Source organism: Nipponia nippon, unplaced genomic scaffold (assembly GCF_047370975.1).
Source record: "Nipponia nippon isolate SJK-2023a ecotype South Korea unplaced genomic scaffold, ASM4737097v1 scaffold_13, whole genome shotgun sequence".
Lineage (NCBI taxonomy): Eukaryota > Metazoa > Chordata > Aves > Pelecaniformes > Threskiornithidae > Nipponia > Nipponia nippon.
Genome location: NW_028262324.1, coordinates 16047568 through 16060465, shown reverse-complemented (window position 1 = coordinate 16060465; position 12898 = coordinate 16047568). Strand labels below are relative to the sequence as shown.

Sequence of the window (12898 nt, the reverse complement as noted above, 5' to 3'; positions counted from 1 at the left end):
TGGTAAGAAAAACAACTTCGTTGCTTAATTAAATCTGTCACTTAAAATTACCCATCTCCATCTATAAACGTGCTGGTTCACCAACAGAACCAAGACCATTCAGAAGCAGCAAGAGGGTAGCACTGTCTTGCTTTCAAAATCTAGCAATTCTTCACGCAGGCTTACCTCGAGCAGCAGGCTTACCTAGAGCAGCAGACTCCTGAACGGACCCCAGCTGCTGCCCAAGGATCTAATGCAGATATCGCAGGTCCTCCCCTCATGGTGGGGGACTCAAGAAAGCCATAAGCATCGTGTTTTATGTGACAGTGACACCAATCCCCCAAGGCAGTTTTCCGCTGTAACTACAGAGTCAGAAGAATCATCAACTCAGGGTCCTTTTTCTTGGTAACAAAGGATCTGTAAAGCAGTGCTGCTTTCAAAAGAAAACCCTCCCGACTGAACTTCCAAGAGCATCCCAGGAGCAGACTGCCATCCTTTTAATCACTCCTCTAAATAAAGACAGCAGGGAGCTGAAGCCCCACCCCAGAAGCAGCCATGGCATGAAGGTCACCTTCTCCTTCTGGCAAGATTTAGTGCTGTCCAGCAATGAGGAGCAAAATTAAATATAACTGAGTATAACCAAAGGCAGCATGAAAAGAAAAAAATCAGGGCAAAATTTACAGTCGTCCTCTTCTAGACGCAGCTGTGCCCACAGGATTTCTTGCTCCCTGTCTCTGGTCACCGCTTGCATTTATCGGCGAGCTGAGCTACCCGAGTTTTCTGCCAAAACAACCCAACCAGCTAGCTGCTTTGTGCTGTTAACGTTATTTTACACGAAGAAGCAGCCGAAGGTACAGCTACACCTAGAAATGGGTGTCCCTACGCCGGGATCGCTGAAGGCACCGGGACAGCAGAACCCCCCGAGGCAGGCAGACCTCTGACTGTGCAAGAAACACGGATCAGGAAACATCCCGTGGCAAAAGCAGCATTCCAGAGGGGAGGCAGAGTTCCCGGGAAATGGTGCAAAATGCTATCAGAAAGCACAGGAACTACATCTTAGCAATGAGGACATGTGAAAAGGAAGAGGAGGAAACAACGAACTGCGTACAAAGGAAAAAAAATCCAAGCAAGCCCTACAATTACCCGTCTGAGGAAGGGAAAACCATTAAAATACAGCACTCGGAGACAAACACTCAGATACAGGGAAAGACATCGGCCCCAGACAGGACAGCGCGATTGTAAAACTGGGCTGTATCTTATCGTACAGAAATGGAAAAGAAGTGAGTTTTCACGTGTGACGTGGAACACTGCCTTAGCACCAGCGTGCGAGAGACTGGGAAGGCAGGCAGGGCTCCCGGCGGGGAACGAGCAGAGAAAGAAACGTTTCAAAGTGAAACACTTCTCCAGGCAAAGGAGAAAAAGACCCTTTTTTGCAGGCATAAATGTCAGGTTTAGAAAAGCCCAATCTCAGGCTATGACTCTGTTAGAACAAAGAAATGGAATGATAAAGGAAGGAGATTTTACTAGAGAGAAAGTCAAATAAACTCGCTAACCACCATCACAAACTATAGGAATGTCAGAAACGAGCGTTTACCTTCCTGCAGGGGCCCGTCAAACACCAAAGAGCTGCACCAGTGACAAGGAAAGTGATTTCCTTTACAAAATGAAGGTGCCTCCTTCCACCCCCACCCCCCTTTTTCCCGTTCTGGTATATTATCCCTTCCCTGGTAATTAACCAGGCTGTCGTTTTTGCTTTATGGCTTATTTTATAGTGAAACGTTCCACCAGCTCACAGAAGGAGACAGTTTAATACAGGAGATTGCATGTACGTTGCTTCCAGTTCGTTCCACAGGCTCTTTTGTCGACTTTGGAAGAAGATATGCCTGTCTCGGTTACCGATGCCGCTTCTGGGCTGCACTCGGGCACGCTTCAGATAGCCTGGCGGCAGGGCAGAGCCGGGCCTGCTCGCCAGCAGATAAGGACTGCTCCTGACTTGCAAAAACAAAGAAGAAGAAAAGAGTCAGAGGAAAAAGGAGTCAGCAGCGGTGGCCCAGAGGGGCTGACACCCAGGAGCGCAAGGTGCAGCTCCTCGCAGGCAGCTGGCGAGGAGGAGAGCGGCTTCTCTCCAGCACTGCCACCCTCCGGCGCCGGGCAACATTTGCTTTTCCTGGCAGAGAAGCGTCTCCAAGCCCGCAGCCTCTCCGAATTTAGCACTTTTCTGTCCCACTGGCAAGGAGAGAGCTGGGAGGAAACCTGGATGCGAAACTTCCCATCGGTGAGCAGAATCCGCGTGACAAAATCCTTGAGGTCAGCAGCCAGACGAGTTGCTGTCTAGCTGCCGACCTTCATTTGAGGAGAAACTCAACATGACCCAGCAATGTGTGCTCGCAGCCCAGAAAGCCAACCGCCTCCCGGGCTGCATCCCCCGCGCGTGGGCCGCAGGGCAAGGGAGGGGATCCCCCCCCCTCCACCCCGCTCTGGGGAGACCCCCCTGGAGCCCTGCGTCCAGCTCTGGGGTCCCACCATAGGAAGGGCACGGACCTGTTGGAGCGGGGCCAGAGGAGGCCACGAAGATGCTCAGAGGCTGGAGCACCTCTGCTGTGAGGACAGGCTGAGAGAGCTGGGCTGGTTCAGCCTGGAGAGGAGAAGGCTGCGGGGAGACCTTATAGCGCCTGAGGGGGGCCCAGAAGAAAGCTGGGGAGGGACTTTTTGCAGGGGCATGTAGTGACAGGACAAGGGGGAATGGCTTTAAACGGAAAGAGGGCAGATTTAGTTTGGATCTAAGGAAGAAATTCTTCACCATGAGGGCGGTAAGGCACTGGCACAGGTTGCCCAGAGAAGCTGTGGCTGCCCCATCCCTGGCAGTGCTCAGGGCCAGGCTGGACGGGGCTTTGGGCACCCTGGTCCAGTGCAAGGTGGCCCTGCCCAGGGCAGGGGGCTGGAACCAGATGGTCTTTAAGGTCCCTTCCAACCCAAACCATTCTGTGATTCAATAATTTGGGGGCACCAGTGTGTCCAGCTCATCCAGCCAAAGACCGCGGACACCAGCTTGTCACCACCTCAGTCCTCTGATGCCACCAGCTAACCAAGGCGAAGCAGGAGACAAAGAACTTGTACTCTCTCTGTTAGATAAACTTTCTTTCTGGGTCTAGGGGCGCATCCTGGCCAGCACTCTGGAAGAGGTTGTCCCAGGTCCCCAAAATGGCACGTGTGGAGAAGATCGGGACACAAGACCTCCTCCAATGAACAATTAACGAATGAGTGACGTCCCACAAGGCAGCTGTGACTGTATTTACCTCCGAGGGAAACTCCCTTTCCGAATTAATCTGGACTGGTTCACACGGCTGACTAAGTGGTCATAATATACAACATCAAGTGATGCAGGCAGGCGAACCCCAGGCTCACCTGTCAGGAAAGATCTTTAAAAACCCTGCGAAGATTTTTAATCTCATTTAGCTGAAGACAGCTCGGCACTGGGAAGCCTGCTCGCGGTGCAAGCCAAAGCAGTAAGGGTAGACATCCGCACGTACATCATCCAAAATACGAGAACAGATGGTAGCCATTAAAAGGGTCAAACGCTGTTTTCCTATTTTGCGGGCTTTTAATGGTAATTTTCACAATAACTTACAAATTTGCTGTTACACACATTATATATCCATTTAGTAATGAAAAATGTAAGTTAATTCAGCTCTCGGTTGAGAAACTGCTGTAAAAATGCCCTTGCTAAGGTCTGGTATCTACTCCCGCAGTTTTGTATTAATAGAGGCAGCCAAGCGAGTTTCTCACGCTGAACCCGTCCAACCTGCTGGCCCTCCCCCAGCCCGCGTGGCCCCAGCGCCTGGGCTCTGCTGGCACCCAGGTGAGGACCTGGAAGCTTCAGGGCGCTGAGGGGGACGGACTTCCAGCACGGCAGCCGCAGGGCTCCGGCGTGACTAAGGCAGGAAGCGGACGGCATGCTCCAACCCTTCGCACGGCAGCAATCCAGCCTCTCCCGAAGGGACCCAGCGGCTCCCAGTTAGCTGCTGTCTGGAGGCCCACGGTTCAGCTCCGAGTTCTGCTCTGAAGCCCGGGGCTAGGAGAGCAAGCGTGCTGCGGGTCGGTGCAAGGTGCCGTGGCACAACGCTAGATGGCAACTCGTACGCGTGATGCTGCTACGCCAGCGCTACCTGTCCCTCGTGTCTAGGCGTAACAAATTCACCCGCAGGATTCTGTTCAAAGGAAAGAAAGATACGGACACCTGAGCCCAAAACACAAACAGCGGAACAGACCAAAGCTGGAGAATTCCAGGTGTTCAGCTATGTTACTCCTCAGCAGAGGAGAGGAAATAAATCAAAGGGTACTACAGCCTTCAGTTTTTCCACCTGAGCTGTTTCCATCACCTCAATAACGCACCTCTTAAAATAAAACTTGCTTTCCAGGAAGAGAGACTCCGTTTGCCTTCTACTTTCGGTCCCTTCAAGCTGATTCAGCTTTGTGCCGTCTTGGAAAGAAAAAGTCAGCAGCAAGTTGGGTTTCTCAGAGAAATGCAAGACAGCGAATTAAACCTGCAGTCAGCCCGGGCTGCGGGAGAAAGCGCGGGCAGAGCAGGGGGGTGCTGCAACGGACACCCCTACGTTCTGCTGAGGGAAGGAAAGTCAGGACTTTCTCTCCGGAAAAGCCCAGGAAGAGCACTAAACCTTGCACCTGCACACACGCATCGGCGTTTTCCCCGCAGCTTTTTCACAAAAGACTTCCCCCACAATGCTTTTACAGTAGTGCGACCGTTATCCCGACAATCAGATCACCCATTCTCGTATGGTTTGTATTTAATGCGCGAAAATAAAGGGAGCGCTCCGCAGCAGTCCCTGGCGGAGAGGGAAGAGCAGAAAGGTTGTGACGAGCAGTCAGCTGGCATGGACAGAAACCGCTCCCTGGGAGCTCCCTTCCCCCTCACCTTCCTCCCCTCTCAAGAGTGCAGTAACGCAATCCACAAAGGCAACCCAACTCTCGTGGGAGAATTTGTGGCACAATAGGCTGCAGTTCCTTTCAAAACGGATTCGTTTCGTTTATTTATTTTAAAGTCCACTGATCATCACAAAAAAAAAAAAACATGGCAAATGCAACTAAAGAGAAAAAAGTCCAACCAAGACCTAAGAACCCGGAGCTACGAGTAGATGTGAGCCTGTGGCGCACGGCGCGGGTGCACGCACAGGACGAGACGACACATGCGCGCTGCAGGCAGGCGTGTGGCGAGAGGTGGGGTCCTTTATGTTAACCGCTGAACAATGACGGCGTTGAGCAGGTTGGCTTCCTTCAGGGTTTGGTTCTCATCGGTCAGCTCTTTATTTGGGAAGGTGGTCATGAGGACGAAGCTGGTGGCAGCCATCGCTGGCCGAGCATCTACTATGAAGAGCCGGACGTCACGGATCCTGTCCAAAGGGATCGAACACACAAGGGTGATCCGGTTACCGAACATCCCGTACAAGCGCACGGCAACAGCCTCAATTCACCCTTCCCGGAGCACGCAACCCTGCGGTCGCTGCGCTTGCTTTTCAGCTACCAGCAGAGGCCACAGCCAGACGATTCTGATTTAATCTACTTCTCCGTAGGCTCCCGTTTAGGGAAATAACACAAGCTGCTTTACAGGTTAAAGACTGTGGGCTAAATGTTCTTTTCCGCTGCCCGACTGGGACATTTGTGTTGTCAGGCAGCTATCTGAAACTGAAGGCTTCTGAACCCTTCAAGATTAACAAATTGCTTGACGCTGGCTGCTAGAAGTGACTGAGCTCATCACACACAGCATAACCGAGATGATCTCAGCTCCCAAGAGCAGCCACAACAGTGACACTGGATCTACTTCCTGCACCCGAGCGTAGAAGAAGGTTTTTGTAACTTTTTGCATCATTCTCAGTTCTCTTATAGAAACTGGAAGAACGAGTACAAACGAATGGCCATGCTCTCTGAGAGCAGGTAGGTGAGACGGGCTTCAGGAGAAGTCTAAGGAGCAGCAGGGTTTATAAGCCAGCTCTGCTCGTCCGAGGGAACTGAGCTGCTGTGAGAGCACCCCTGGGTGCTCCATTCGGCCCAGGGAGCGGCCCAGCAGGAAAGTCTGAACTGAGAGTCAGAATAACTGAACCAAGTTCCTAATTACCTGACAGTTTCTAAAGCCCTCAGAAGAGATTCAGTTTTTTTATAGGTGACATTAAGGAAAGTTCTGCTGATAACACCGGAGCTCCCAGGTGCAGCATCACCCGCTATAATCCATCGCTATTTGGAAAGCAAATCCTGTCCTTCCAACAGTTAACGACTGCCTTAAAACCCCACAATAATTTTATTCCCCTTCGCCTATCCAGAAGGATCCCCAGAGCTCCCTTTAGCAGGCTAGCTAGGATTTTAACGTCTGCTCCATCTGTGCAGAGTTTGCAGTGCCGTTCGGGCCTTCCCCGTCAGTAACCTGTGCTTCCTGCTGCCTTTGTACCTGTGATTGTGGTTAAACTTCTGGACCAGTCGCCCACCGTCGGCGAGCCGGATTTGGATGTTGGTGACGGGCTCCGACTCATTGATAGCGATGGCAGAACTGGCTTTGGCTTCATTCGCTGCCTGCTGGGCTGGCGAGCTGGTGCCCATCACCTGGGGCACGGTGCTGAGAACAGGGAGACACAAGGCGAGCTGTTAAAAACCCACCGGCTCACCCGGCCGCAGGGTGCCGGGGGTCGGGCAGCGAGCTTATCACCTGCTGGGCCCAACTACCAGGGTTCCTAGGCAAGAGACACCAATGCGAGTTGGACGGGAGAGCGGAGGAGTCAGCTAGTCAGCAGGAGCTCATCTACAGCTTGCCCCCTACCGTCTCCCTTTGTAGCACCACACCACAGGCCTTCACACACCCACAGGGACAGTGTAACTTGGAAACACTGCTTCTAGGTGACATACCGTGGTGGTTCCCAACTCGGGATCCACCTCCTGCCACGGAAAAACCGGGCCACCTCACAGTACACGCCAGCGAGCCTCATTTCCTCTCTTAGAGGAACACCTCACATACCGCAGGCGCTGAGTGCCTTTTCTTCAGAAAGATGAATCAGAAGGCTCAACCTGGCAAAACGCTCGAGTGACTGGCTCACACCACACCCAGAGCAAAGCAGCGCTGCTGTCTTCTCACCTGCCCAGCTTCTGTCCTTCTCCAGTAAAAGCTTTGAAGACGCTTTTTGGCTTCACATACTCCTCATCCCGGTGATCCTCCATATCCAGGTTCACTTGTCCGCCCCGTGCTAACCTGCGCAGCTCTGCCGGCACTTCCCTGCAAAGAGAGCGTCCTAAGGCAGCTGCCTGAAGCAGCAAGTCAGGAAAGCGTGGAGAAAAAGGCCAGCCACAGGCCTCTGGAATTTCAGGAATCGCAGTGAGCCCTGGCTTAATTAACAGAGGAGATGCACGCCTCCCCACTAGCAGACACAAATTAAAGGTTACTTTTCCCTGGCCCTCACCCGGAGTGACACGATGCATCAGAAATTCTCAGCCCAAATATGAGAGTCTGTCTGATCACTTCAAACTCTCAAGGTCCCATCCAAACCAAAGCCACTTCCCGTTTCTCTGAAGTACACGTTCAAGGCTGCCCTCCCACAGTCTCCGTATTAAGAATCTCTTACAAGAAAGCTCAGGTGAAATGTGCCACTGATTCAGCATCCTGAATTCCACAAACGCTGGTGTTCCAGAAAACGGCTATTCTTTCTCTCCCCTCTCGCTACATACCCTCTGCGGATGTCATCAAGAAACTGGGCGTTGGACGGATCCTGGTAGCTCCTCAGTTCTCCGCTGTCCAGGCTGAATCCACTCTTCCAGAGCTTCAGTACAACATGCACCTGCAGCAGCCCCCAAACAGCAATCAGCCTCACCGAAGCATCTTAGTGAGAACAATAACCGGACGCAAAGTGAAACGTTCCTGACTGGCAGAGGAATTTCAAGGTGCAGAAAACATTCCAGCCAGGTTCCTCCGGGCTGAGGGAAAAACCCAAAGCACCGGCTATGTAAAGGCCATACATCAATTCCGAGGAGGTGGCACCACAGACCCCTTTTTGATAAATACGGGTGAAGAGCCAAGAGTGTGCCAGGCAAGGAGCCTAAACCAAGCTCCCACCACTGCCCAGATGCGTATTTGGTCACAAACCAAGCACGAGAGAGTCTTGCATTGATGCTGTTGGCTCTGCATCTCTTCAATGGATTAAAGAGTTAATCGCCCGGTGCTCTTTGCACGCTATTTTTCACAGTCTGCACTTCTAAGGAGTGCTCAGATTCTTAATTAAAAGTTCATCAGAAAGCTGCTTACCTAACACCCAAGCATCTACTATTTCCTAATCAGAAATCCCAAGGGAAGCAGGATTTACCATACTTCTGTCCTCTTGGATTTCTATCAAGCTTTATAACTCTCTGGGCTCACATGCTGTGTAGCTACAGCAGAGAAATCCCTCGGGCGACATCTACAAAACAGAACGGAGAGATACTCACATCCTGAGCAGAGTTCTGTCTCCTCTCTCCTGCCACATAAGCAGACTCCTCCTCTGGAGTAGCCCCGAGGCGATACCCTCCCCCTGCGAAAGGCTGCAAGAGAGAGGGGTGGGCAAAGAGGTTACAGAATGACACAAACCCAAGACAGCTTGCTTCCCTTTCCCCAGCACCGTTAGGGATGAATGGGGGGGTTCATGGCATTGCTTCCCTTTCCCCAGCACCATTACGGATGAACAGGGGGGATTCATGGCATTGCTTCCCTTTCCCCAGCGCTGTAACAGATGAATGGGGGGGTTTCGTGGCATTGCTTCCCTTTCCCCAGCACCGTTATGGATGAACAGGGGGGGTTCGTGGCATTGCTTCCCTTTCCCCAGCGCCGTTATGGACGAACAGGGGGGTTTTGTGGCATCAGCAACATCTATTGCCCTGCAGGCGCAGTGACCAGCTTGAACAAGTTAATAAAGATGGCACAAGAAAGTGGCTTTTCTTGCCACTGTGACACACGAATCGGAGCTGCACCGAGAGAGGGCTCCAGACTGAGCTGTCCTTTTAAGATAATTCCAGGACTCTGCGGTGCCGAACAGCCGTCACTGTGGGAGCCTGAACCGAAACGGGGAACAGAAGGAAGAACTCATCGCTCCTCACTTTAGGCTTGCTAGTCTCGCCACCGCTCTTGGCCGTCCGATCGACCGCCACCGCACCATGCTCCTTTGCTCCTTTGAACAGATCCTCCACCAGCTCGTTGGGACTCTTCTTCCTCGGGGGGCCAACGATCTGCTGTCCGCTTCTCTCTGAGCCGCCGGCATAAAACCTAGCAGAAAGCACACAGCTTCTGGGTAAGATGGACCGCTGCTTCTCCAGGGGACGCATGCGACAGGAGCCAGCAGTTTGATACCAGGATTCAGTTCATTTTTGTACAGCTTGGATCTACGAATATTAGCCACTACCAGTGGCTCCTGTCGCCGCTTACAAGCTCCTGTACTGCAGAGACTTTCTTTTTATGTCAGTTACTGTAAAATTATCCATTGATCAATAGCAATAAAGTGATGATAACTCTCAGACCTAGCAAGAGAAGCAGTCTAGACTGACAAGGCCCAGTTTCAAATGCTAGTACCGGCTCTATTACCAAGCTCAGCGAGACTTCCAGTCTCCGACCTGTCAGATGGAAAAAGATGAGCAACAACTAACTGGTGTTTTGGGGGAAAGCACGCGTTACGTTCATGCCACATTGAAAGATCCACACACACAGGACGGATCTGAACTGGAAGCAATGAATGCAGTCAGTGAAGTGCAATTAAGCACTTCTGGAAGATTGGGTTTATTAGCTTCCAGCTGGCTTGTAGCACACACAGAGCAAGCTCACATCTGCTTGCGGAAGACCACGCAGTCTACCCAGGCTGTGCCACCTTAAGATGCATCAGTTGCGCTCAGTTTACCTTGCCTGTTAATCTTAAGGGTATTTAACTACTTACAGCTGACATCGTAGACGACGTTGTCACTAGTAAGCCACGTTCCCATTGGAAAGGGGACCTACATTTTTCTTTCCACCTCCACACTCCATTACATTACCCTTGAGCAGCAGTTAATAAAAAAAACCAAAACGAAACCAAAAACCCCAACCAAAAAAAAAACCCCAAAACCCCAAGCAGAAAGAAAAACAATCCCTGCATTATTCCCACATTTCTGTTCTCTATGGACACAAATGATGATCTGGGCTTTTTTCTATTCTTAGCCGAGGGTTTCCATATCCTCCCTCAGGCTTTCCCTCAACAGCACAACTCAGCGATGAAAACTGGTGCTTATACAGCCACGCCGAGCGCGTGCTTGGGCACAGACTTTGCCCTGACCAACCTTTCCGCGCCAAACCTGAGATTTTTCACTACAGGAATTTCATATTGCCTTAAATCTGCTTTTAATCATCACAAAAGGGCAGGGATACACACACAGGCTTTAAGTCTTTAACTGAAAACTTACCGCTGTCCCTCCTCCTCTTCATCATCATCCTCCTGCGCGTGAACAAGGTCTCTAAACGATGTTACCCTATGGTCACTGCAGAAGTCAATCAGAGAAGTACGTCAGCCTCATGACACATTTCAGCCACATAAGCAAAAGCTCCTGAACACAGCAGCTAGGTTGACCCTGTTCTACTTTTAGGGCCTGATTCATCACTCTAGGAAATGACAGGTCAGGGCTGGCGTAACCGAGCAGTGAAACGAGCTCCTGGACCTCTCTGCCAACTGCACCAACAGAAAACGGGAGCGGGTGCGTTGCAGGAGGCTCAGATGGCAGCTGCAGACGCAGCAAAAGCTGCGAGTCCTCAGTCCCCGTCCTTGCTCGCGTACTAGATTTTGTTGCCTCTTTCAAAGAGCCGCCCCTTCCGAACCTGCACGAGCACAGGTTTCTCTTCCAGGCCCCAGGACAGCGCAGCCCCCACGTCCTTCCCCTCTGGTCGTTTCTGCCGAGGCTGTTAGTTGTGATCCAAACTGAAACAGGGTTCTTCTGCAATACGGACTTCATTCACCAAAGCCTGAACCGAGAGCCCTTTTCCTTCAAGATGCAGTCAGTGACTCCTTAAAACTGGACAGTATTTCCTCACTGCACAGGGAAATCAACTCCTTTTGTAAAATGCTCGACCCGATCAGATCGGGCGTCACACAAAAGCAGAAAATATTTTTCCTGCGGAGATACAATCTGCTCAAATGAAAGTGTCACCAACCGATTGTCTTCTAACCTCAAAGGACAAATCAGGTTTTTCCTGAGCAGCGAGGCAAGCTGTCCTAACTGATCTTTGGATTAGTTGTGCAATAACCTCTGCGCTTGCGATGTATAAAATGCTGATGTTTCCACAATTTCTAGAGAGCCATACACGGCGAAACAGATCAAAACGCAGAGCTATTTCTCCTGAAAATTAACATACATCAACGCTTTAGACAGGGCTTGCGTTTTGACATCAACAGTCTTCCCCGTCAGGTTTACAAGCCGCCGATAAACAGGTCAGCCTGAGCTGAAGCTCCCTCCTCACCTGGCTGCAGTGCCTCTGGATACGGAGCTGGGTGTCGGCTGGGGAAGAGTCAGAATGTCCTCATCGCCTCCGTCCTCGTAGAAACTGGCAAGCGCGATCTGGAAAGGGACACCGCAGGATGAGAGCAAACATTCCCGAACAATGGAAAAAACACACACGAGTAACACAGCTGAAGCTTCCGTCACGTTGGACCTTGTAAGGGACATCAACACTACAGACGCTTCATGTGGTTTCCCCCTTTGGAGATCCTGGCAAAGACGAGGTTTTGCCAACTTTGGTTTGGCTTTGTTACGGTAGGGCACTCACCAGAGCAGCGTCCCCGACCGGAGGCCCTGATGCGGCAATATTTCTACAGAGGTTACGCTAAAATTACTGTTTGGAAACAGCTGCTTTTGTGACACCCGTGAGTAGGCTCGGAGTTTACCACAGCCGGATGGTTTGAGGGGGAAGGGAGCCCGGCGCGGGTCAGAGGGGTGGCCGGTCTCCCCGTCATTTTGGGGGTGCTGGGACTGCCGCTGCCAGTACGGACAGCAGAGCGCTAACAACCTCGCGAGCTTTCAAGGAAAATCTACGCAAACCCGGCAAAACGCAGAACCCCCCGGTTCCTCGCCCCGTGCCAGAAATCACCTATGTGCAAATTAACGAGAGAACCAGGACGGGCTTCGGCCCCAACCAGCCCGCGCACCCGCGGCAACGGCTGAGCCCGGCGACGGGCCGGGGACCCGGGAGCGGCCTCCGGGCGAGGCCCAAGCCTGCAGGACACCGAGCTCCGGCCCCGGCGCTCCCCCGTGCCCGCCCCGCCACCGCGCCGGCCTCCAAGGCCGCGGCCCCCGCCCGGCGCCGGCCTCCGCCGCCGAGCCCCCCCCCCCAGCGAGCCGAGCCGGCGACGGGGAAGGCGGAGGGGAGGGAGGCGGCGCTACCTGGAGGTCCCAGCCGGCGGACTCCAGGAAGAAGCGCGCTCGCTCCTCCTCGACGCCGGTCACGGCCACAAACTCCCTCAGCGCCTCCTCCCTGTCCGCCATCTTGCCGCGGTGCAGCGCCCAAACCCCGCCGGGGCCCTGGCCCGGCCCCGCCCCGCCCGCTGTGCGCCGCGAAACCCAGCCCGGCCGGAAACACTCCCGCCTCCCCGAGCGAGGCGCAGCGCGCTGCTCCGTGCACAGCGGCCCCTGGCGGCCCGGCGGTGCCATGCGCCGCGCCCAGCCCCGGGCGTTCAGTGCCGAGCCCCGGGGGGGCAGCGCCGAGCACGGGGCGGGGGGGCAGAGCCGAGAACGGGGGGGCACAACCGAGCCCCGGGGGTGCAGAGCCGAGCCCCGGGGGTGCAGAGCCGAGCCCCGGGGGGGGCAAAACCGAGCCCCGGGAGGAGCAGAGCCGAGCACGGGGGGACAAAACGGAGCACGGGGGTGCAGCGCCGAGCCCCGGGGG

The 12898-nt window shown here is 53.2% G+C and overlaps 1 protein-coding gene across 2 annotated transcripts; it reads right to left on the bottom strand.

The window, feature by feature from the left end:
* Positions 1-3567: 3567 nt before the first annotated feature.
* Positions 3568-12821, bottom strand: NSFL1C (NSFL1 cofactor). 2 transcript variants are annotated; one of them, XR_015702972.1, is made up of 10 exons: positions 12397-12821; positions 11477-11574; positions 10429-10503; positions 9100-9265; positions 8455-8547; positions 7702-7811; positions 7115-7252; positions 6437-6601; positions 4372-5387; positions 3568-4187 (listed from the first exon to the last, which is right to left on the bottom strand). XR_015702972.1 is itself a non-coding variant. In XM_087749946.1 (9 exons), exons 1-9 carry the CDS (start codon positions 12661-12663, stop codon positions 5225-5227), a joined length of 1275 nt encoding a protein of 424 aa, XP_087606072.1. In that variant the 5' UTR covers positions 12664-12821; the 3' UTR covers positions 3568-5224. The 2 variants fall into 2 exon arrangements, 1 of the variants encoding a protein (XP_087606072.1); XM_087749946.1 differs by having other exon boundaries at positions 3568-5387.
* Positions 12822-12898: the final 77 nt, after the last annotated feature.